This window comes from Branchiostoma lanceolatum, chromosome 1 (assembly GCF_035083965.1).
Source record: "Branchiostoma lanceolatum isolate klBraLanc5 chromosome 1, klBraLanc5.hap2, whole genome shotgun sequence".
Lineage (NCBI taxonomy): Eukaryota > Metazoa > Chordata > Leptocardii > Amphioxiformes > Branchiostomatidae > Branchiostoma > Branchiostoma lanceolatum.
Window position 1 is genome coordinate 26,020,705 of NC_089722.1, and position 24,952 is coordinate 26,045,656.

The following is a 24,952-nucleotide window of genomic DNA, read 5'->3' on the forward strand; positions in this document are numbered from 1 at the left end:
GTTGAGAAATAGATCAAAAATGTATCTTAATGTGTATCGGAATTTCTGACACTATTTTGTGAAGCGTAGTACTACCGTAGTGTTGGAGGTCACTGAAGTGAAAAGGCAAAGAGGTCAGTTTGAGTCAGCCGCACAAGAGCTCTGTCATTCAGTGGACTGTTGGACAAAATCTCTTCGGCTATGGACTACAATCGCCCCAAGGAGCGCCCCGTCCTCATGTGGCGGCCAGATCCTAACCGTGTCACCAAAATGGACAAGTTCCGCGAGAGGGTCAACAACAAATTCAACCTCAAGCTTGGTACGTAAAGTCCGTTTTAATACCCACTTGCCCCTCCCCCTAACCATTCATTTACCAAAACAACGTCAACATTGCGATGTTATGTTGTTTGTGGCGTTTTGTTTTCACGGAGGAATGTTGTTGACGCTGTTTGATCGGTGTAACATACAGAAACGTAAGGATGAAAAGGTCGGCCACGTTGGTAACGTCATTGACATATCCACGATGCATGACATGTGGCGAAATTGTTATTGATTACTTTAGACTGTGTTTCCCATATGCCACGTTGTCTTACCGCGTCAACAAAGTAGTGAAACAGAGATATGGGGGAATTTCACAACCATTTCTAGATTCCGTAACACGATCTGATGTGTTTATCTAAGGAGTTTTAACCTTGGTTTATCCACGGGGATTTAGTTAACATGTAAACAGGAAGGGGCGTGGTCTCATGTTGGTATCACACCCCCGACCAGCCCATCAATATTGACCAATCAGGGAGAAGCTGACGTCATGCCATCTGAAATCACAAGGACGACTGCTGCAAACTTTATCCTATCAGCTGGTCTTGCAGTGATTTTACTTTTAAATTGATTCTTTCTTTAACTTCATTTAAAACATGCATGCTAAGTTAATGAAAAGGCTGCTCTATACATGATTTGTTTACAGGTGTTTCCAAAATCAGCTATTGTCTTGAAGAGGGAACAATTAGTTACGGGTACTAACAACATTTACATCATTAATTTTGAATTCTTCTAATGCAAAACTACTTCCACAAGGAAAGCAGTTAAAGTGAACATCCCCAAAGCATGGCCATTTTATTATGTCCTTGCTGGAAGCATTAGTTGTTAGACAACTGATCTAATGGAATTCAAAATGTCACGTGTTGCTCAAGGGTTGACATGTGCTATCTGTTACCTCTGCATTCAACTTTGAAGTAAGTTCATCTACTACAATAGTACAGTAGTGCCCTAGGCAAAATCCTATGTACTTGTTCCGTTACATACAATGCACAGTCAAACCTGCCCAAGGCGACCACCCGGCGGACCGAGCAAAAACGGTCGCGATGGACAGGTGGTCGCCATGAAGAGGATTCCACTCACATGTTTCCAGGTCGAGGTTTTCAAATACACTACGTAAATGGATGAAAAATTATGTGAACTTAGACAGCATGACCCCCACCAGGTTCAATTCTCATTGACAGAAAGATCCTACAAAAATTACATTTTCCGTATATCAATTCATCAAGGCCACTTTGAACGGGTTGTACAGCATTCTGAAATGACTCTGCACAACAGACTCAGAAACTGGCTTACAAAAATATCAAAAACAAAAATTAATCGCTTGCTCATATATATATAAACACGAGCCGTAGCGAAGCCAAATTGCACTACCACTAGCTACTATTAAAAAACGAAATATACCTACATATGTACGTACGTACGTACGTATGTACGTACATACGTACATACATACATACATACATACATACATATGTATCCCAGTGAATAGTGGATTATTGACTTAAAATCATCATGTCTTACTTTGCAGAGTGCTATAACGACCTGTTCAGGTGGTCCATTGAGAACTATGCAGAGTTCTGGGAGGAAGTCTGGATCTTCTGTGATATCCTGCACTCCAAGATATACGATCAGGTCAGCCATTAGGGATATTGATTGAATATTGATTATTGATTAGATGGTAACTAAATATTTTTTTGACAAGTCAGAATCTTATTTCTGCTTCAAATGTTACTAGTACAGTCAAACCTGTATTAGCGGTCACCTTTGCATAGCGGCCACCTGCCCATAGTGGTCACTTTTTGTCGGTCCCTTGGATTTTTCCCATTGACATAAGCATTAAGAATTAGGCTATAGCGGCCACCTGTCCAACGCGGTCGCGGCCATACGATTTTCGGTCCCGCGAGTACAGTAACACTGCCGATAACGGTCAATGTGCGCCGGTGGAAGCTGCATCGCCACCGCACGCCAGGTTCAAAATCTTCATTTTTTCACGCAGTTATCAAGTTTATGTGAACTCGACAGGATAATAATAAAGAAAACAAGAATGTTTCAATGTCGGCCCAATATTTCCATTTTCCCCGGGAATTCATCGGAAAATGTGCCCAAACACGATTTTCAAAATGGCGGAGCAGTATAAAGGTCATCGGAAGACACCACTGTTGCGGAGGTATAGTGTGTTAAATTTATTTTGCTGCAAACTATCACTGAGGATAATTACTTATCCAAAAGCTTCAAACTAGATATGAATAACATTACTATGAGGTAAAATTTGGGCTGTTGCAATTTTCTGAAAAGAAAAAAGCCCTCAACAGAGCGACCTTCCTCTCATTACCCTATTAGCATAATGGTAGAAGCCGATCATGACAAGCAAACAACAACAGACTAAGGAAAATTGTCGCCACGATTTTATGTTTGAAAACGGTCGAAAACGAACAGTAAGTGGCAACTGAGCAACATATATTTTGTTCTTAACTAACAAGGTGGCATTTTGCTGCGAAGGACTTTGTTTCATATGATTAAAACTCATTGGTGACGCGTGTGCCGGCAGCGAAGCAGTCGCGAAGTATCAAGAGTAGAGTATAGCGATGCTGGTCTGTTCAGACATGAAGCTCGAGCAAGCCATGGATTTTGGAGTTGGCAGATACAATAATTCTTTTTTCAAGCTCATAATAGAAGTAAAAGAACAACAATCGAATTTCTAAAATGTGCCTTACCTATGTAATGTTTACATGTGTATTGTACGGTGAATAAATGTATCTCAGTGGGTACTGAAAACATGTGTCACTCGTGGTCAATTAATCAATTTTCTCCATAGCGGCCACCTGTCCTTAGCGGCCAGTTTTGGCCAGTCCCTTGAGTGACCGCTATAGACAGGTTTGACTGTATATCTAAAAAATCATATTCTCTTTTTCATTTTATTTAAAGTCATTCATCAATGTAGACTCTAACTTGAGCTGATGTATCAATTAATCACACTGCATGTCTATGGAATGCAAAATGTATTGTCCATTTCAAACTGTACAAGTGTCATGGGCTGATTGGATTGGCCTAAAGTCTGTCATTCAAATACTGATTAAGTTATCCCTACTTGAGCCAACCCTAATTGCTTTGGGGCATGTTTAATCAGTCACTGGTACTGTAGATTTGCAACTAGTTTGCATGTTTTGCACTCACTTTTAATCTGCAACCTCACATTGTAACATTTCTATTGTTTGAACTCACTGCAAACTCAAAGATACAGTAGACTCTTGATATTCACACATTTAGCTGTTGCAAAGTTTAACAAATTTGCAGTAATGATAATTTTTGTTGCTGAAATATTCTGACTGTTGTTGTGCTGTTGTCAGGTGGTGGACATGAGTAAAAACATAGCCGAGATTCCCCAGTGGTTCCAGGGCTGCAGGATGAACTATGCAGAGAACATGCTGAGATACAGGGATGACAGGGTGGCCATATATGCTGCAGGTAGACATAGTGTTGGCATATTGTGCCTTGAAATAAGTTTTACAAAATCATATGATGAAATATTACATTTTTTAATTAAAACCTGGTTCATGATATTATCTCCACATCGACAATAGAATATGTATATGTGGCTTTTGATTTTGGAGTATTTTGGGTAGTACTTGTCTTTGTTTCCTTCTTGAGATGTTGAAAATGTATAGGACAAATTCTGATGTTCTGAGGTATGGTTACTTCACAAATAATTTTTTTGCAAAGTTGAAATACAAGAAGTATTTCTATGGACGGCTGAGACCCAACTGCTACATGTACCCTGTCCATGGGACAGTGTTTCATGTATGAATGTTTATCAAGACGTATGATTTTGTATGATTTTAATAGCGGAAGGCAGGGAGGAGGTTGAGAAGAGAACATTCCGTGAGCTGGCTGATAACGTGGCCATGTATGCAGCCGCCATGAAGAAGATGGGAGTTAAGGAGGGAGACCGAGTCGTGGGTATGCTGTCTGTTATTCTGTTCTTATAACCTTACATGTGAACAGTATTACACATCTAATTTATGACAGATAAGGTTTTTATTAGGATATTATAATTAGTGTGAAAGTTTGTGTTGATAGAAATCATTCTGAAGCTAGATTTAAACTATTTTTTCCAACACAACAAAAAGTTGGATAGTACACTGCCAAAAATACAATTTCTTGTATTCTAGTTTTTTCTTACATACAGAAAAATATTACTTCATGCAAGCAAATTTTTCTGTATTCAAGAAAAAGGTTTTGTCCACGAATTAAGCAATTTTTTACTTACTGAACTTTTTCTTGTAGTAAGATAATCTTTCTTATAAAAATGACCTTGGTTACTGCCGGAAAGTAATTCTTGCAGTAAGATTTTTTTTCTATGTACATTCTTGATTCAGACACCTGGATCTGAGGTTCTTATACTAAGAATGCATTTCTCTTCTTAAGACCAAAATTCTTGATAGCAAGAACTACTTTCTTATTTCTAAGATTTAGGTTCTTACACCAAGACTTTTTTTCTTATCTCAAGACCAAAATTCTTACTGCCAAGAAAGGTTTTCTTCCCTTTAAGTTTTATGTTCTTATAACAAGAATGCATTTCTCTTCTCAAGACCTAGAACTGCTTTCTTATTTTCAAGATGTAGGTTCTTACACTAAGAATATTTTCCTCACTTCAAGACCAAACATGCTTATTGCTGAGAAATGTTTTCTTACATCAAGATTTATCTTCTTACATCAAGAATCCTTTTCTCGCTTCAGGGGCAAAAATTGTTATCGCCTAGAAATACTTTCTTACTTCTAGAGCTGATCTTCTTAAACAAAGAATATTTTTCTCACCTTGAGAACATAATTCTTGCTGCCTAGAAAATGCTTTCTTACTTCTAAGATTGATCTTCTTACAATAAGCACACTTTTCTTACATCAAGAGCAAAGATTGTTTATTGCCAAGAAATGTTTGCTTACTTTTAAGATTAATATTCTTACACCAAGAATATTTTTCTTATATCAAGAGCACAATTCTTGCTGTCAAGAAATGTTTGCTTACTTCTAAGATTAATTGTCTTACTCCAAGAATACTTTTCTTATATCAAGAGCAGAATTCTTGCTACAAAGAAATGTATTCTTACTTCTATGATTGATCTTCTTACAACAAGAATATTTTTCTTATATCAAGATCAGAATTCTTGCTACCAAGAAATGTTTGCTTACTTCTAAGATTAATCTTCTTACAACAAGAATATTTTTCTTATATCAAGAGCACAATTCTTGCTGCCAAGAATTTTTTTCTTACTTCTAAGATTAATATTCTTATACCAAGGATACTTTTCGTACATCAAGAGTACAATTCCTGCTGTCAAGAAATGTTTGCTTACATCTAAGATTAATCTTCTTACAACAAGAATACTTTTCTTATATCAAGAGCACAATTCTTGCTGCCAAGAATTTTTTTCTTACTTCTAAGATTAATCTTCTTACAACAAGAATACTTTTCTTATATCAAGAGCACAATTCTTGCTGTCAAGAAATGTTAGCTGACTTCTAAGATTAATCTTCTTACAACAAGAATACTTTTCTTACTTCAAGAACACAATTCTTGCTACTTAGAAATGTTTTCTTATAATATAAGACTGATGTTCTTACAAGAAGAATCTCACTCCAAGAGTTACAGTTAAAATGACATGTTGATGGCTTAATATTTCTGTAAATTGTGGACTATGGTTAAAAAAATGACATTGGCAAAGCTTTACAGTGTATTTTGTCAAAAAATAATAGGTATAATAATAATATATAATTATACAATACATGTATTGTTGTACAAATACCAAAACTAATTTTGATACAAAGCCTTCTGAAACTGAAAGAACATAAAGATTACAAACTGCTATGTAATTAACATGCTATATGATTTATTACATATGATATATTTCATAATATATAATTCTTTATCGTCTTGGAAGGTGGTATAGAGCAGCCTCATCTGACTTGGATGATGATCTTCGACTACGGAAACCAAACCCTTCAACTTGTTCAAGCCCATTTCTGTTCACTTGGCATTCCCATTGGCATTCAAATGACCTTCCAACATCTGGGGGAAAAAATGAAGACTATGTCATTAATTTTTACTTTCTGAGTTGAGCTAACTAACTTCCAGCTTCTAGATGTCAAAGTTCCAATTGAAATGATTTCTTCACAAAGCACATCATATGTTTTATCATTCTTTAACCTATCCTTATATATGTTTCCAGAAACAATACGTTTAAAATAGTCCACCCCTCAGTGGTGGAATGTAATCTTCCTATGTGTGCGGATCGCTTTTTGATTAAAATCTATTAATTCGTCGGCCAAAAAGATGTTTTGAGTTGGACCCAAAGAGGCTTTACTTATCATTATCTCTAATGCTTGATGCTTTTGATGATTAAACCAACCAGGGGCCCTTTAACTTTTTTTTTTTTCATATGATAAATAAAGTTGAACTGATTTTCATATAGTCGGGTGGGGAGGGGGGCACTTACCTTTTCCATACTGCTATCCAGTGTTTCCGTGCAAAATTTGGCATCTGCTGCAGCCTCAGACCATGATCCCCATCTTGTATATGTTCTCTTGTACCTGGGTTTTGACTTTGAAACAGACTTGAGTCTTCAATTAATACAAATAGAACTAGAAGTGAACAGCACTTGAAGGCATGAACTTCTCACAGCTTTGGCCCTACTGTCAACTGCCAGTGGGATTCGATTCCACCAACTGCCAGTGGGATTCGATTCCACCAATCAGGAGTTAGGAAAAGATCACATGGCAAGTGTTGCCATTGGTCAAAATTTTATGCAGATATTTGCTAGAACAATCAAGATTTTTAAAGAAAATTTAACTTGGCTTCTATTTCTTGCAATAGCCTCATCTTAGCCAGGAAACAACCATTATATTATACGAGTTAAAATAAGAATTTCAAAGTATTTCTTGTACTTAGTATTTCTTCAAGTATTATTATCAAGAAAAACAAGAATTGCCTTGCTCAAAGTTTCTGGATATGAAAAATAAGAAAATTCAAGAATATAATTCTAGTTATGACTCGAACTTTGTCTTCAAGTTTAAATATCTTGAAAATTCTTGATTTTCTAAGCAGGATTCCTCAAGAAAGGCAAGAAGAAAATTCTTCTATTTTCTTAAACATCCCAAGAAAAACAAGAATTTCTTTCTCAAAGTTTCTGGATACAAAAATCAATAACATTCAAGAATATTATTCTAGTTATGACTCGAGCTTTGTCTTCTAGTTTAAATATCTTAAAAATTCTCGTTTTTCTAAGCAGGATACCTCAAGAAAGGCAAGAAGAAAATTCTTCTATTTTCTTAAACATCCCAAGAAAAGCAAGAATTTCTTTCTTAAGGTTTCTTGATACAAAAATCAAGACCACTCAAGAACAAAATTCTAGTTGTTACTTGTTTTCATAATTTTGAATTCTTGTTTTTTCTTACTACCAGAAAAAGAAGATAGGGGAGAGAAAAATTCTTGTATTTTCTTATACATGGCAAGAAATAGATTCTCCATTCAAGAAAAACAAGAACTTTTAACTTTCATTTCTAGAAAATTCTTATGAGAGAAAATCCTTTATAGAAATTATTTCTTTATTTAAGAAAGATAAGAAAATGTTTCTTGTTGTGAGAATTTACAAGACAAGATTCTTGGAATGGTCTGTTGTGCTTTTCTTATTTATTCTTATCATTTTCAAGGAAGTTCTTCATTCAAGAAAATTTGTCCACGAATTAAGTAAAAACAAGAAAACTAGAAAAAACAAGACAAATCATTTTTAGTAGTGTAAATTTTACACTCAACCAGTACAGCATTAGTCTTTAATTTTGTCAATGAATGGTCCAGTTCACCACCTGTATGATGTCATTTTATGGAGATAGGACATATGACTCGCTGCGCAGTGGATCAAAATTTGTAGACAGTTTATGGCGTCCCCCGTCTAGAAAGTAGGAATCTGGTCAAAATACAGAACTGGAATTTTTTTGAGAGAGGAGTAAAAAAGAGCCATATACATGAACTAGTATCTTACAGGGCCTTAAGGCTATAAAGTGTAGGCAGTCTGGATACGTACCCAAAACATTGACCAAGTTTAATCCTTGTGCTTTTTTAATCAGGTTATATCCCTAACTGCTGTGTGACTATTGAGGCCATGTTGGGGGCAGCCAGTCTGGGTGCAGTCTGGAGCTCAACCTCTCCTGACTTTGGAGTCACTGTAAGACACCACTGACTCTTCACACCAATTGTCCACACACATATGTGGCTAATTCTACATACAGTCTTGTAGCCTTGAAGACTTTGCTGAAAAAAGATGATTTCTAATCAATAACTATGAAAATATTGTGTATTTTACAGAAATTGCAAGTTTTGTTTGCCAGTCTATAGAATTCAAGTTTGGTCTTTTGAGATGTGTATTCTTTATCATTATTGGCACTAGAAGGATTGTCTCATACTATTTTGTGTTTAACCTTCTCCCTGCGGCCTAACTCTAACCAATAGGGAAATGGGTGCCAAAAGTTAAAAGTGCTTATTATAAAGGTTAAGATGTACATTTTGATGTGTTTTGACAGGGAGTGCTGGACAGATTCACTCAGATCCAGCCCAAGTTGATCTTCTCTGTTGATGCAGTCAGGTACAATGGAAAACAACATGCTCACCTGGAGAAACTACAGAAAGTTGTTGAAGGTAAGATGTCATGATCCTAGTCACCTAGGGCTGGAGATGTCTAGCACCTACATAATTATCATCATTATTATTATTAATCTTTTAGGATGGTCCCTTGAGTTAACTATGTAACTGATTTCCAAGGGAGCCCATCCGGGTGAATGGTGTAAATCACCGTATGGCTGATATGAGACGGGTGATTTGTAGTGAATCACCAACTCCAGACAGAAGGGTTTAGACCATCGCACACCGGGGCATGCCCCTACTCTTTTTCGAAAGGTGTGGTGGGTTCTTTTACGTGCACAGGGTGTGGCTCTTCCCAAACACGGGACCTCCTACATAATTAAGCAGGTAACAGGTCGCAGAGTTGTGCAGGTATTTCTGATGTCTACCTGCACCTACATTTAACCTGCACTCAGGTCCAGGATAAGATACATGTAAGCTTGCAACACTATGTTGACATATGACCAGTAGTGGCTTCAAAATGCCTCACATTCAGATTTTTCACAGTAGACTCTTCAAGCCTTCAACATAACACATAACATGGTTCAAACTGGCACTACGTATACTAGGAACATTTCCAAAGCATTGTTTTATGATGGACTGAACTGAAGGAAAGAAAACAGTTGGTACAGTTAAACCTTTTCTGGTGCAGAAAATATTGATTACTACCTGCACCAGTACAGGTATACAGAAAAGTATTTTCACCCTTGTGACCTAATAACACCACTGCTGTATAGGTTTCTTGCTTTTTTATGTTTACAGGGTAAAAGGGGAAGCTTTCTGATATTACTGGTAACAAATTGTTGACACTGACATTTCTTTTTTCCACAGGGCTTCCAGAGCTGGAAAAGGTGGTCATTATTCCATATGTGAACAAACAAGAAGATATAGATAAATCAAGCGTTCCAAAAAGGTACGACCGATACTTTAATTTCTGTGTTCGCAGGTGCTTTTGATGAGCTAAGTGGCAAGCACATGATGGATAGCATGGAGAAATTGTTGAAACAGCAAGATGGACCTGGTGTAGCAGGCCAGAACTGTCAATGTTCAAATTGTACCCTGGGTATATTCTGGCCTGGGTATATTCCAGCCTGCTAAACTACATGTATTATGAACTAGCTTTAGCTTCATCACAATTTGGCAATAGATAAGCTGGAACACAGGAAAAAAAGAAAAAGCACTTAAGCAAGCTTTGAGTTGGACATACTCATTCTGATGTTGTTGTTGCAGCTTTGTTTAATATGCAAAGTATGCTACAAATATAGAACCAAGATTTAACTCATTTCATTCTAGAAAATGCTGTACATCTATTCAAAGAGTGAGTTTTCTAGATGGTAGCCTTGAGCCAGGTTTTTCTTTCTCCAGCTTGTTTCTTGATGACTTCCTTGCTTCTGGGAAGGATGGCAAAGCAGTCCCTCCTCTGGAGTTTGCCCCTCTTCCCTTCAATCATCCCCTGTACATCATGTACTCCTCCGGCACTACGGGTCCACCTAAGTGTATGGTGCACTCTGCAGGGGTAAGAACCTTCGCACTAAGGCCACACCAATTTAATGTCTTTCTTTTTTATGAAAAAAAAAAAAGATCACTGTGGTGCAAGGGGTAACGCAACCCCGCTATTTGGCCATATGGATCAAATTCAGTGGATCCGTGAGCCGGAGTTTGATCCCCAGCTCGGACATGTTTTTGGTTTGCATATGTCATTTCTGATGGTGACGTAAATCTGGCTGCCCAGTGTATGAGAGAGCTTCAGGTGTAAGCCTCAAGCATCAAACACCTCTGTCTGAGGTTCAACCGCTATATACCTTACCATTCAGGACTGAATCAACCACTGTAACATATCCATATTTTGGCACCAACAGTGGAGAAAGGTTGTCCTCCTATATGTAGTTGTTCATGTTTTTCCATTCAATCCTGCCAATTTATTGTTTGAAAAGCTAACCAGTCAGTGGTAGCTTTTAAAGGGTACACACAGGATGCCTGTATTGCACCACCACACATCACTGCATAGTAGCATTCTAAAATGAATCTCCAGTCAGAGATGTTAGCCTGATTGTCTGTTTTCCCTCTCCCACAGGGCACCCTTATTCAGCACCTGAAGGAACATGTCCTCCATGGGAACATGGACCGTGATGACATCATGCTGTACTACACCACAGTAAGTACCACCTGTGCAAGTGACATCATCAAATGCCACTTACCATAAAATCTGCTTTCAACTTAACTGCCCAGGTGTAGCAGGACCGGTATATACCCCCAGCTAGAATATACCTGGGTATATCCTGACCTAGGGTAAAATCTACTAACTAATTTAAACAATTGGTTCCACCAGGGTACATGAAAAAAAAGGTTGCCCCCCAAAAAAGTTGCCTTTATTATGAAATCTACATGGTCATGGAAGGATTAACAAAACTGAACACGCAGAGTATGGTATACCTACATATAGATTCTTCATATGATAATAAGATCAGCATGGCCAAAGTGTAAGGGGCTCCAGACAGGTATATTTTTAATGCAAGCCACATGATGTAATACCAGTGTTGTTGTAGGCTGGCTGGATGATGTGGAACTGGCTGGTGTCCTGTCTAGCTGTGGGTGCTGCAGTGGTGCTGTACGACGGATCACCCCTGGTGCCTACTCCCAACATCCTCTGGGACCTCGTGGACAACATAGGGTAAAGTAGTCTTGAAATAGTAGTTAAGGCTATAGATTTGATGAGCAAGAAGCTTTTGTAGAATGTCCATCGTATTAAGTAGCCTGGAGAGGGAGCGTGTAGCAGAAGTGGTGACACGAGAAGAAGAAGAAGTAGCCTGTTGGAAATTGAAACATTGTAATTGAAAGGGATGGTGTTAGGATTTAGAGTATGATGGTGCAAAACCACTGTTCCATTCTTTTGGGAGATCCCTGGACTTTTCATATCTTTATTGGATATTTCTACTTACGATTATTGGTAAAACTACTTCCACGGGTGCAAGTGTGGAGTAAGTGAGCACACTTCCAATTTTACATTCACACTATTGTACATGCATTGTGATAATTACCTTCGTCAAGAAGGTTATTCGTTGATGCTTGTCTGTGTGTCTGTTAGTGAACAGAATAAGTCGAGAACGCCTGGATGGTTTGTTGTCATAGTTGGTGTGTCGGTGTGTATGTGGGAAATCTCAAGATGATTAGATTTTGGGCGAAGTGCTTTGCATAATTAACGAGAAAAGTGTAAAAATGTGTTATATTGTATGCTGGAGCATTGTGTTCTGGCTGGGATGTGTTGCCGGTGTTGTTTCGAGGGGTCAAGGATAAGTGGCAGGGTTGTGTATTTGTCATGTGGGAGGCAGGAAACAAGCTGCTGGGGCAAATTTGCTTGTCAGTCAGCTGTCGGAAGTGGTATGGAAAAGGTAGCAGCAGAAAGTTGTGTGGAATTTGGTGGAAGCAGACCAAAATTGGATATACACTGCCTTACATCAGGAAGAACAATCAGTACTCGTGTGTCACAGTATGGGAATAGGACGTTGTTCAGGGTAGGTGAGTTAACTATGTTATATCTCAGGGAAGGAAGAGGTATGGTGTACATGGAGGTTGTGTGGAACTGTGCACTAAGAGTATGGATATGTATTGCTGAAGAAGTATTTGATGAAGGGTGGATGTAATATATATAGATATCAACTATGCAAATGAAGACCTCATTTGCATAATTAATGAGAAAACATTAGAACTCAAGATGGGCTTGATGGATGGTCATGATTTTTGGTATGTAGATAGCTTACGTGATACTTTGTAGGATTGGATGATAATTATGCAAATCAGATTCTTATTTGCATAATTAATGAGACAATTTGAAAAACTCGCTGTGTTCCATGATATGACTATTCAAATATGTGACATTTGTAACCGAGGAAGATAGGAATGTTGATAGATAGAAAATATGCAAATGTAGGCCTAATTTGCATTCTTTGTTAAGCTCATACCTTGGACAACTGATGTTACATGTATTTGGGTGAAAACGATCAACTGGTATGATTTATAATTGACGAGAAACACTCCTAATACATCAGTCATATTTCGGTTAAAATCATTTGGCGAAGGAATGAGGTCGTAGAACTCTTGTTCAAGCCTTGCATTGTCCCAGGACAGTATGGTGTATTGTCCTGGAATGGTCTGCTCACACCAACTGAAGATATAATTGATTTCTGGCCAGGGCTGTCTTCAACTTTGAAATTTTTTTTCCCATTTCACTCAATGTTTGGGAGACCATTGTTACATCTGTTATTTTAAGCTTACAAATTTTCTTCTACTTCATGTCATGAAGTTAAGACTTTTGGACAGACAAGGTAAAAAAAATTTCGTCCTAACAAACAAATTGCCATCCTGGGTTCTGGACACAGTGACAGCCCTGTTTCTGGCTGAAGTTGATGATTCAGAAGTTTAAGGTCTGGTCTGTTTTCCTTGCCACAGGATCACAATGCTGGGGACTGGTGCAAAATGGCTGACAGTGCTGGAGGAGAAGGGTGTCCACCCTGCCCTGACGCACGACCTCAGCTCCCTCCACACCATCTTATCTACTGGCTCTCCCCTCAAGCCTCAGAGCTTTGAGTATGTCTACAGCAAGATCAAGAAAGACTTGCTGCTTGGTTCTATCACAGGTAAATGCAAACAGGAATTACTATATTATAAGTCAATTTAAACATATTTTGAATGTGAAAATTTGTCATCACTTTCAAGTTTTTTATGTTTTCAAACTGCAGCATTTTGGGTTGACTGTTTCTTTAACTGTTCTATTTGGTTAGGAGGTACAGATATCATCTCCCTGTTTGCTGGACACAACTGCTCAGCCCCTGTCTACAAGGGGGAGATCCAGTGTAGATGTCTGGGGATGGCAGTGGAGAGCTGGAACGAGGAAGGTAATTTAACAGTTTTTATGATAATCATAACTTATTACACAGTGGGATACATACATGTTCAAGTAGTTAACCCTCTGTATTTCTCTTTTCTTCTCTGAGATTGATACTTAGACACAATAGTCACATTCATCCAATACATTTATATAATCAATGTTTAGCTTCCAAAAACCTTGTTGTGTATATTTTGATCTTTATTGTTTGTTTAATCTTACAGGCCAGGCAGTGTTTGGTGAAAGCGGGGAGTTAGTCTGTACCAAACCCTTCCCCTCCATGCCTACCGTCTTCTGGAATGACCCTGACGGCTTCAAGTACAAGAAGGCATACTTTGCCAAGTTCCAGGGTAAAAGAGGCTAACCTTCTGTGGACTACTGTGCCATCATGTGTTTTCTCTTAACTTACTAGTCTCCTACTGATATTGTACTTGTGTAAAATTGTAAAACTAAACACCAAGCAATATCTGATACATGTCAAAAGCGTCATTACCGAAAATGCATGCATAAGTATAGTAGTAGAGGTATAATTTTACGGTCCCCCGAAAGTGCGAAATGGAACGAAATGGAACGAAATGGAACGAAATGGAACGAAATGGAACGAAATGAAACGAAATGAAACGAACTAAAACAACATATGTAACATTATGAAATGAAATACCAGTAGATAGCGAATTATTAGGGGTAGACCGGAACAGGAAGCATTTCAAATACAGAAGTGAGTGGTAAATACATAATATAACGTGTTTTATTTCTTGAATCTATGTAATAATATTAAATACAACGTTTTTGTCGCGTTTATGTGGCTAGATCCTTCCCTGAAAATGGAGGCGCCGCGTGCAAAGAGATCCGCCGCTCTTGCTTGTGTACCAACGATCTGCAAATGAACTGCTGCAAATAGCAGGGAAAACAAGCAAACCGAAATAGTATTGCAGAAGTTGATGGTAACATTGCATCTCCAAGAGGGCATGAGGCAAGCGTAATCTTATTATGTATACAGCTAGCGTGTTTGCGTGTTGTGTGAACCGTGAAATACATGCATTGCTCGTTCACACCCTCCCTTTGTTTTGTCGTGAACAAGGAAGCATAAATGTCTCCAGGGGACTCCACGTCCGTGTTTGAATGGAGTGTGAAATGTGTGAAATGTGTGACGCGCCGCAGAGCTTCATTTAAATATCATTAACGGAGGGGTCCATTCAGGGGTCAGGGGTCTGACTTTAAGCCGAACAATTGGAAAGATATGCATGTGCTACGTACCAGTTATGGGCTAAAACCGTATTTAAATAAATGGAAAGTCGGGGTTTGATTCAACCTGTCGGCAGCACGCCCACAGTTCCGTCGCGCTGGCAACAATGCCGGTTTATTTGTATGCGGGGCTCCATTTGGGGGAGAGATTTATAGATAATAAAATAACGCTTGCCTCATGCCCTCTTGGTGAATTATGAGATGCACTGTTACCACCAACTGTATAATCTAGTCCTAACTTTGATACTCAGTTCCGTTTGCTTGTTTGCTATTTGCAGCAGTTCATTTGCAGATCGTTGGTACACAAGGAAGAGCGGCGGATCTCTTTGCACGCGGCGCCTCTATTTTGAGGGAAGACTCTAGCCACACAAACGCGACAAAAACGTTGTATTTAATAGTATTACATAGATTCAAGAAATAAAACACGTTATATTATGTATTTACCACTCACTTCTGTATCTAAAATGCTTCCTGTTCCAGTCTACTCCTTATACTTCGTTATCTACTGGTATTTCATTTCATAATGTTACATATGTTGTTTTAGTTCGTTCCATTTCGTTCCATTTCGTTCCATTTCGTTCCATTTCGTTCCATTTCGCACTTTCGGGGGACCCTAACAGCCGGCACGCCATGCCGAGAGTTCTATGCAGTTTTCTTTTCCTTCCGCGAGAGAAAGTAGTCCGTTCCATCACTCCGGGTGTCAACACCCCTCACAAGAAAGCTTGTTGCGGGAGCACATCACCGTATATCATCTTGATTTGAAGTTAATTACACTATTCCAGCTTTGTTTTCTACTCCTATAAATTTCTAAACCGATAGTTTATTACGTTCTTGTCAGCAATACGACCCGAAATTAGGTTATTTTCGTGTATTTTCTCCCCTTATTTTTATCCAGTTGTAGACTCCAAACCAACAGGAAATGTACTGCGTGAAAAAGAGCAAACTTTCTAATTTCTGGTGGTATATAACTTGTGATAGATTTCGAGGACGTAATGCATTTCCCCCGAAATCGCTCATGGTCATGTCATAATTTTGATTCCAGAATAGAACGCGCCCGGTTCGACCTTTTTTGTAATTATCTACTATGGACAGATCATCGTTCCGCAAGTCTTAAATTCATGACAAGAATTATGTTTAAGGGGGTCCCCCGTTTATGAATTCCGAGTTTTAAGTCAATATATCAACCCGAAGTCACATAAATCTAAGTTCAAAATTTCTGATTAAGTACCATACCGAACCGCGCGGTGTTTTGAGCCAGTTGTACGTTCCATGACCCCCGGGCTTCGGGACTACCTACAACAAAGCTTGCTGCTTGAGTTTGCAACTATGTATATTCAATATTTCATCGCATCTATAATTTTCAAGTTTTCTATTTCACTACTATAGAGTTTTTGAACCGATTTTTTACCTGTACCCTTCTGATGGTATGACCTGAAATCAGTTGATTTTAGAGCAAATCCCCCTCGAGTTTTTACACTATTTTCGATTTTAAAACAAAAAGAAATGTACTGCGTGGAATAAATCAAAATCTGTATTTTTAGGTGGTATATAATTTATTATCAATTTCGAGTGCGAAATGAGCTTCCTGCTAAATCGCGCGATGCCACTTTATCATAGGCGTCGTTTTGTTTCTAAAAAAGAACGCGTCAGCCCCGGCGCCCATGCCCGTTCCAAAGAGCGCACGCCAGACCCGCATTGCTATGTTTATCTACCAGTAACCTTAAAACTAAGATAGCCATTGCGAATTCAGCCCATCTTCACGCATTAAGTTGCTGTAGGCTTCCTTTGACAATACTGGAGAGGCATTTCGGTACCGCAACTTTTGCCAAAAGTCGACTGCACTCAAATCAACTACACCGACGCGTTGCAACATTTTTGGCGTAAAACAGTTGAGAAGGTGACCTCAGTAGACATGGAATTACAAACCCGTCTAGATTTCAAACCAACAAGATTTTTAGAAAAGTTAAACTACAAGATTGAAAGATTCAGACGTACTGGTCACTGTAGATAAAATCGAGGGCGTAATGCAATTCCCCCGAAATTCAAATTCGTCGAAAATGTAGCTCAGTACGGCACTGACATGTTCATGATTTCACTATATAACGGATATGAGCACGAACCTAACTAGAATCGTTGTAAACCCCCTAGAAAATGAATGAAATCGAGACCACATGGTATTCCCGTCTGGTACACATAACGCAACATTCATAAACAGGCCACCAATAAGGCCTCACGTAGCTGTCAAAGTCGGATGAAATTTTATCTTGCTGCTCTGCAGAGAGAGATTCCTGAGCAACGCGTTGCTAAGGACCGCGGATCGATTCGAACTGCAAAGAAAACCTGTTCGATTCGTGTTCTGTTAAGCACATGGCGTGCCGGCTGCTAATTTTATGATTTACACTTACTATAATACGTAGTCTCTATAATGCTACTGTGTAATTATAACTAACATATTTCTGTAGGTGTTTGGGCCCACGGAGACTTCTGTGAGATCAACCCAAAGACAGGAGGCATCGTCATGTTGGGAAGAAGGTTAGTATAACATTTTCACACTGTTGAATTGTATAGTATTACTGGAACATTACTATCAGACCCCTTATTGGTATGTCTATTTTATAGTATAAGTGGAAACTTCATGCCCTATTATTCAGTTGTGCTTGTATATTTTCTCGCACATTTATATATGTATGACTTGTATATGTACATGTAATGAAATGTTGGCTGATAAGATGTAAAAGGTAATATGACAATGTCTTGGCCTTTTTATGTTTCCAGTGATGGGACCCTGAATCCTAATGGTGTCAGGTTTGGCAGTGCAGAGATCTACAACATTGGTGAGTCTTGTGTCTCAGAATACTTGCTATAGTCTTAGATCTGACAGTTCTCTTAAGACTTGGTGAAATGAAGCTATTTCAGAAATGTGTCTGATGTATATCCTGGTCTAATATTAAAACCTTTGTGATTGGTGTTTGTCAAAAGGTAATCCAATTATGACTGCCAATGACGTCACAGTGAACTAGTTTGGGGCACATACAGCACAGCAGCTTAAGAAAAATATTATTTTGATAAGCCATAAAAGAAAATATTCCAATATCTTGCAATTACATATAATCACAATTAAGCATCATTTACTCCCCAGATGTAAATGGCTACTATGTTCACTGTCACACATCATTGGCAGTCATGATTGGATTACCCTGTGACAAAACCCTCATCTGAATAACTTTTTTAAAGGTGCTGTGTTCAATAGCAGGAGAAGGGTGAGAAAATGCTGTAAAATGATATAGATAATACACTATCATTGTTGTTAGAAATAATCAGAAAATGTAGTATCTTTAAATCAATGCCGTATAATCTTTAACCATTCTTAACACATATCCTTCAGTGGAAGAGTTTGCAGAGATCCAGGACAGTCTGTGTGTCCCCCAGAGGAACAAGTACCACGAGGAGAGGGTCATCCTGTTCTTAAAGATGTCTGCGGGCACCTCAATGTCTCAGGACCTACAGAAGAGAATACGTGCGGCCATCCGCACACAGCTGTCAGCGCGTCACGTGCCCTCAGTCATCATGGAGACCAAGGACATACCTGTGAGTTTGGAATCTTGTATGAGGATTGTACAACGGTGTGTGAATGCTATCTGTAGTATAGTGCAAGACTCTTGTTGTGGAGGTTAAGTTTTTTAGATCGTCTGCTTTGAAAATCGTCCAACTTGTTGCCTCTTGAACACAAATGGGTGTGTGTTGAAGATCTGTTGGTTTAAGCACAAAGACCTGATTTATAATGTGTGAAAGAGTTTCAATCTTTAACATCCTCCAAATTAACCTTATAACAAGCTGTTAGAGGACTCAAACTTCTTCCTGGCCCCAAAAACTGTCTGCCTTTCAAAATATCAATAGCATGATCAGGACATAAGATATAATGACTCGAAGGTCTGCTGAAGGTAACCAAAGAAAGCAGCTAGGAGGCCAATAAATTCCGTGCCTCTTCGCGATCGCAATACTTACCCACATACTAATTATCATCCTAATAGTAGGATTGGTCTGGACCAATCGTAGGGAATTACGCTGGAGGAAGCGACCTCTGACCTCCGCTCGTGCCGCCTCCATTCTGCGGCATCCGCCGTGCCGGCCGGCGCGGCTGGGCTCGCCTCCCGCTCGATGTTCCGGTCGGAAACTTTTCCACTCTCGAGCTTCCATTAAGCATTTCAACTTACCGTGCGGCATCCCCCAGCTATCGAGGCGCACGAATCTGCCAGGAAACTTGCGGGACGCCGTCTTCGTTGGGTCCGACGCGGACTCAGGCGGGGCCGCGGTGTGCTGAACTGCCGTAGCGTGCAAATGGACTCCCAGTAACGTTGCCCACACATGGATTCGCAGTCCTAATAAGTTAGAGCTCCACCCGACGACTGATTTCGGCTGTCTCTACACTGTCATGTAATCCGTGGCGGCGTCCTGAAGCGAGTTTTTCTTCACCTGAGCCGGGGACTGCACACCCGTTCCTGCCTGATCCTGAGTTTGTGCTACAATAACGTCCACACAGAGAGTCTACAGCGATCGGAACGACAGCCCCCCTCCCCACCCCACTTCACGCCATTGATGCGGGGTCTCGCGTGACAACCGCGGGACTTTGGCAGACATCTTTCTTCTCGCGACGAGCTTCCACGAGCGGTCCTTCCTCATCGCACGCCTCTCCCTCTTTTCACCCGTACCTACACGGACTACAAAAATGCGGTGGGCATCTACAGCAGCGTACTCAAGACTCTCAGGACCCCCATTACACGTCGATGCGACTTAACTTTCCGGGCCGACCTGGAGTTCGCGGCAGTACCCTGCAGCGAGATTATCACGCTTCGCAATTTTTGACTCACTTCAGTAGAGTAGAGTAGATTAGAATAGATTAGTTCTGCACAGAAAGATTGACAGTGCAACAAAACCAGCTCCAGCTGCGTACCGAAGACTCCCAGCGCCCGCCCATGACCTACTCCACAGTACTAAGTTAGAGTTTTCCTGCCGACGCACCTTATCCGGCCTGACTCTACGCTGTTCGACAGCGCCCGGTGACGTTCTGCGGTGCATCCTTCACCAGCCCTGGACTGTTTTTGTTTGAACTCGATTATCTAGCTACTCCTTGAATTAGTTTTACCATACGACTACGACTTATTACATTTTCTGCTACGCGTTTTGGGGCCCTCATTACTTTCGGCTTGGCCGTTGATGTCTTTGTACAACCGATAAGCCTCTACTATGGAGCAGTTTCACACAGATTAAAGACATCACATGCCCCAAACCGCGTAGCTCTCACCTTGTTTTGTCTATGTGTACGTAAGTGTAATTATAGTAGGATTGGTCTGGACCAATCGTAGGGAATTACGCTGGAGGAAGCGACCTCTGACCTCCGCTCGTGCCGCCTCCATTCTGCGGCATCCGCCGTGCCGGCCGGCGTGGCTGGGCTCGCCTCCTGCTCGATGTTACCACCATCCCGCCCTTGCTGCTATTTCACTTCTTTCAAGAATGTATAGAATTGTGTAACTTCACCAACACTGTACGTAATACACTAAAGTTTGTATTTGCCAAGACCACAGTCTTTGGCCGTTGATGTCTTTGTACAACCGATAAGCCTCTACTATGGAGCAGTTTCACACAGATTAAAGACATCACATGCCCCAAACCGCGTAGCTCTCACCTTGTTTTGTCTATGTGTACGTAAGTGTAATTATACAAGTCAAACTCTCGTCTACACACAAACTTACACACCACCATTGAAAACAATACCTCCTTCAGTGAGATAAAAAGACTTAAACCATTTTTTGTTGATCTTCTGTTGTCCAGTACACCATCAGTGGGAAGAAGGTAGAAGTGGCCGTGAAGCGGATTCTCGCTGGGGAAGACATCCAGCAGCGCGGGGCGTACTCCAACCCCGAGTCTCTCGATCTCTACTACCACATTCCTGAACTGCAGGGCAACTGGTAGGAGGGGGACGACAGCTTTCAAACATGAAGAGGTGTTCTGAACAGATTGTTCAAAAGGAGTTCATTGACAATCAACTCAAGATACAGTCAAACAGTGACCACTAGTGAGACTTGAAGAAAATTGTCACAGTGACTGTAGAAAAGTGGCCACTGTAGATAGGATTCTTAATGCTTTGGTTTGTAGGAAAAATAATTATGAGGGACCACCAGAAAGTGACCACATTGTCTAGTTGGTCATAATGCAGAGGTTTGACTGTGAATGTTTCAAAGGTGATTAAAAGCAACTCTGTTGGTCATTAAGGAAAATAATGCGACTGTGTGTATCTCTGTCTTAATGTGTGACTATAACTTTATTTACTGTGCTTCAAGAAAATGAGTCATTGACAGTAATGTTGTGATAAACATGTTCCAAAATGTTGCAAAAGAAAAGAAAAAAATGCAGCTACTTTCATCACACCCCTTTTTCATGTTTTGGGACTGAAGTATTCAAATCTTGCGGGAAATGTTCTAACTTAGATAAGTAGTTATGAGCTTTTTTGTCTCAGACACTGATTGTGCTACAGGTACTGTGAGAATATACTCCACAGTCCAAAACCATGCAATGGTGAATTCGAATTTGTTACTCATTTTTTCTGGGCTTGTAAGAAAAGTGTAGAATTTTAAAATCACACCAAATTCTTATCAACAAACTTCAGAGGAAAATGAAGAAGAAATGATATGATTATGGGTGTGAGAATTTTGACAGATTTTATGGATATGTACTATAATTATCATGTTCAGGAAAGGAAAGTCTAGTATACAATGTCTCCTGATAAGAGTAGATTATAACGACTTCCATGCTGTCTTGTTTATGTGTGCCATTAGATGCATTTCTACTCTTACCAAATTGAATGTACTATGAATGCATAGCTGATATAGTTTGAATGCATGGCTTTATGTGTACATTTTGAATGAATGTAAACAATTGTACAGTGAGGCAAAGAAACAGGGGATACATTGTGGTGTATCATGTATTGTGGTTATGGTATGTCCCATGCATTTGTGGTTTCTGTAGTCCTGATGAAATAGCTCTACTAACTGTCTTTCAATTATGTAACGTTACATATTATAAACACTGATTTTAGTTGAAAGGAAGAAAACATTTGATGCTGCTGCCACATAGTGCCTAAATATGTTGACTTTACTGTGGCTGTTGCGTGTTATTAGTGTATGGTTGTAAACCTTCGGCTTTAGTGTGTAACATAACAAGATGGAACAGCAGATATTTGAGATATTCATTTAGAATGTTTTCACATGACGTCATCAGTGTTGCTGCCATGTTGGTATCCCTACTTGTGTTTCAGTGAATCATACCTCAAGCATTTTCAGACATTTAAAGATCGTCTGATCATGACCCTCTCAAGTAACCAGCTCCAAGAAGACAATATCAGAAGAATACTTCAAAACCTGCCAATAAAACGCAAAAATGACGTATATTCTTGAGCTTTGACCCATTGAAATGCAAAGGACACCAATATGACAGTCAGTACCTACCTGCTTCATTGATATGGAAAGTTAAAACACATCATAATCTATTATTGGCTACTGTAAATGCAGAACTGTTCGCGGTGGTTTTAAGTTCCATAAAACCACCGCGAACATTTTTCCGCCGGCGTTTCTGTAGCACTACTATTGTTCCAAACGTGAACTCAAAACCATCGTGAACACCCCATTTTATCCCTACCACAAAATTAAAACCAAGCAAACTTAAATGTATTTACAGTATGTCATAGATAACGGTTTAGTAAGTTGTTAATGATACTGATAAAATCTTACATTCCTTGTTCATCTTTTACCATTAGGTTATACATGGGCCAATGAGATATTGTTGGCTATTTCTATTCGACCTGTTCACTCAGTACATTTTATTTCTGTCTCAGGATATAAAATTACTTTAAAAAGTGATGAAATAACTTGTTTAACTTTGTTGAAGTCTGTTCCTAACAATAGCTAGATGCAGGGACTTAATTGTATTAGGAAGAAAATGTTTGACTTTTATTAATGCAGAGAAGAGATTATTCTTGGTTAAGGTATTGAAGATATAAAAATATATTACGTTATATTAATTTTTCAGGAAGGGTGTGGCTGCAATAAAACTGTCATCGTGGAATACTGTGAACAAGTGTGTAACAAGTGGAGTTTGTATTAGTAACGTTACCAACAAGGGACCCTATGATCATGAAACAAGTGGTCAGTGACCCCACCGCTTCACCATATGGATCAAATTCCGTGGATCCAGACGGCGGAATCCAGACGTTCGAACCCTGGGGCCACAAAGTTAACTTTCTTGAGAAAAGAACCCCCCCCAAACCAATTTCTTAAATGGATGTTGAGAAAATCTAATCTCAGAAAAATGTAGGATCATCAGTTTTTACGCATGTATTTACGGCATCTACTATACGTATAATTAATTTTCGTCTGCAATGAATATTGTTAATCTCTGTTGCATGATTATGATCATGAGTAGCACTTATTGGCTAGACGTATTGACCAATCCTGCAGCCTAGAAAGATTGCCTACTGACGTATTTTGTTATCAAAATAAAACCCGTGCTCAATAAGTAGAAACATAAGGAAGCCAATCGCCAGACATCGCTTCACCGCAAAACTAAGAGGTTGGCTAGCTTTCTTGTCAACTTTTCCGCAACAAAAGGATCCAACGGTGATAGAATACTGCAGCTTTTTTTTTCTAAGGACGATAATGAAGATTCATTTGTGGCCGTTCAGACTTGACATGGATATGGTAAACAACATTTGACGGTTCTGCCAGTAGCACCGCTCAGGAAACGCCCGGCAGTATGGAAGCCGCACAAGAAGAAAACCATCCCGACATCTTCAACTCTTCTGGTTCCAAAGCAGACACTTTGGATCACAATACTTCTCAGCATCATTGCCAGGTCCCTCCCAATCCTGAAGAGCGGGATGATATTTCACCAGCATACCCAGAAGAACCGTTAGAAGATTCCCACGGTGACGCTTCTATCATATGCTCGGAACAGAATGACAGTCTTGGTTGCTGCGATGCAACCTTTGCGGGAAATGTACATGAATCGCTTCCGTCAGATTGCACTTTACACAATGTGCATGCAAACGTTAGCGAAGTTGAGGCTAAAAAGTCGCTTCACGTTGAGAATATCTCCGAGTTAGAAACTGAGGATAGTCGTCCGTTGAAAGACATACCGGTATATAATACTGGCAGTGATAAAACAGATGGTATGATGATCTACCAGTTGAAAAATACCTGTCAAAAGGAAGCGCCATCAGCAGTTTATAAATGTAGCCAAGATATAAGAGATACCAACCCAAACAGCGGAGCAGAGAACACGGAACCAAAAACTGGTGTTAAACCGGAGGATAATGTTGCTAACACAAGCGTCAAAGAATTCAATAACTCTGCCCAAGACATAAGAAATTATCACGGGCAAAATACCTCAAACGGCGACCTCCGTCCATATGCAGTTGCTTATGATCGAGATCATGACATAAGAGACGACAGTGAACGAGGAGATGGCTGGGACATTCAGCCATACGCTATTGCGTATGACGAACAGGACGTAACAGTTGAACATCATTACGAAAACCAAACACTCAGTAGCCTTTCGACTGACACTTCCCCGAGCGTCTGTGTGCAAGAAAACACCAGTCTCGGTAAGTTTGATAGATTCACAAACAGTAGCAATGCGGTAAAACAGTAGTTAAGCAAGCATTTCCTTCCCAATACAGAGTGGTTTTAGACTATACGGGAAATAACTTTAAGCCAAATGCCCAAAAGGTACTTACTTTACTTACAATATGTATGCATATTGGGCATTGCTACAAGCATATAATACACAATGTCACACAAAGACACGAG

The 24,952-nt window shown here is 39.6% G+C and overlaps 1 protein-coding gene and 1 long non-coding RNA gene across 2 annotated transcripts; one reads left to right on the forward strand and one right to left on the reverse strand.

Annotated features, from left to right (window-relative positions):
- The first annotated feature begins 109 nt into the window (after positions 1-109).
- LOC136444893 (acetoacetyl-CoA synthetase-like) lies at positions 110-23,222 on the forward strand. The gene is made up of 17 exons (XM_066442654.1): positions 110-298; positions 1,826-1,929; positions 3,645-3,762; positions 4,141-4,254; positions 8,416-8,513; positions 8,869-8,983; positions 9,797-9,878; positions 10,331-10,481; positions 11,040-11,120; positions 11,512-11,636; positions 13,412-13,599; positions 13,744-13,857; positions 14,072-14,197; positions 17,555-17,624; positions 17,868-17,926; positions 18,478-18,680; positions 20,922-23,222. The coding sequence occupies exons 1-17, from the start codon at positions 181-183 to the stop codon at positions 21,060-21,062; spliced, it is 2,007 nt and encodes a 668-aa protein (XP_066298751.1). The 5' UTR covers positions 110-180; the 3' UTR covers positions 21,063-23,222.
- On the reverse strand, positions 4,990-7,229 carry LOC136444888 (uncharacterized). Its single transcript, XR_010757349.1, has 2 exons — positions 6,789-7,229; positions 4,990-6,361 (listed from the first exon to the last, which is right to left on the reverse strand). It is a non-coding gene; the product is annotated as an uncharacterized lncRNA (long non-coding RNA).
- Positions 23,223-24,952: the final 1,730 nt, after the last annotated feature.

Bases quoted from the DNA above. Each gene is read 5' to 3' on its own strand.
- LOC136444893 (XM_066442654.1), top strand. From the start codon at position 181: ATGGACTACAATCGCCCCAAGGAGCGCCCCGTCCTCATGTGGCGGCCA. The intron at 11,637-13,411 runs GTAAAGTAGTCT...TCCTTGCCACAG, and splicing joins GACCTCGTGGACAACATAGG to GATCACAATGCTGGGGACTG. The intron at 13,858-14,071 runs GTAATTTAACAG...TTAATCTTACAG, and splicing joins GGAGAGCTGGAACGAGGAAG to GCCAGGCAGTGTTTGGTGAA.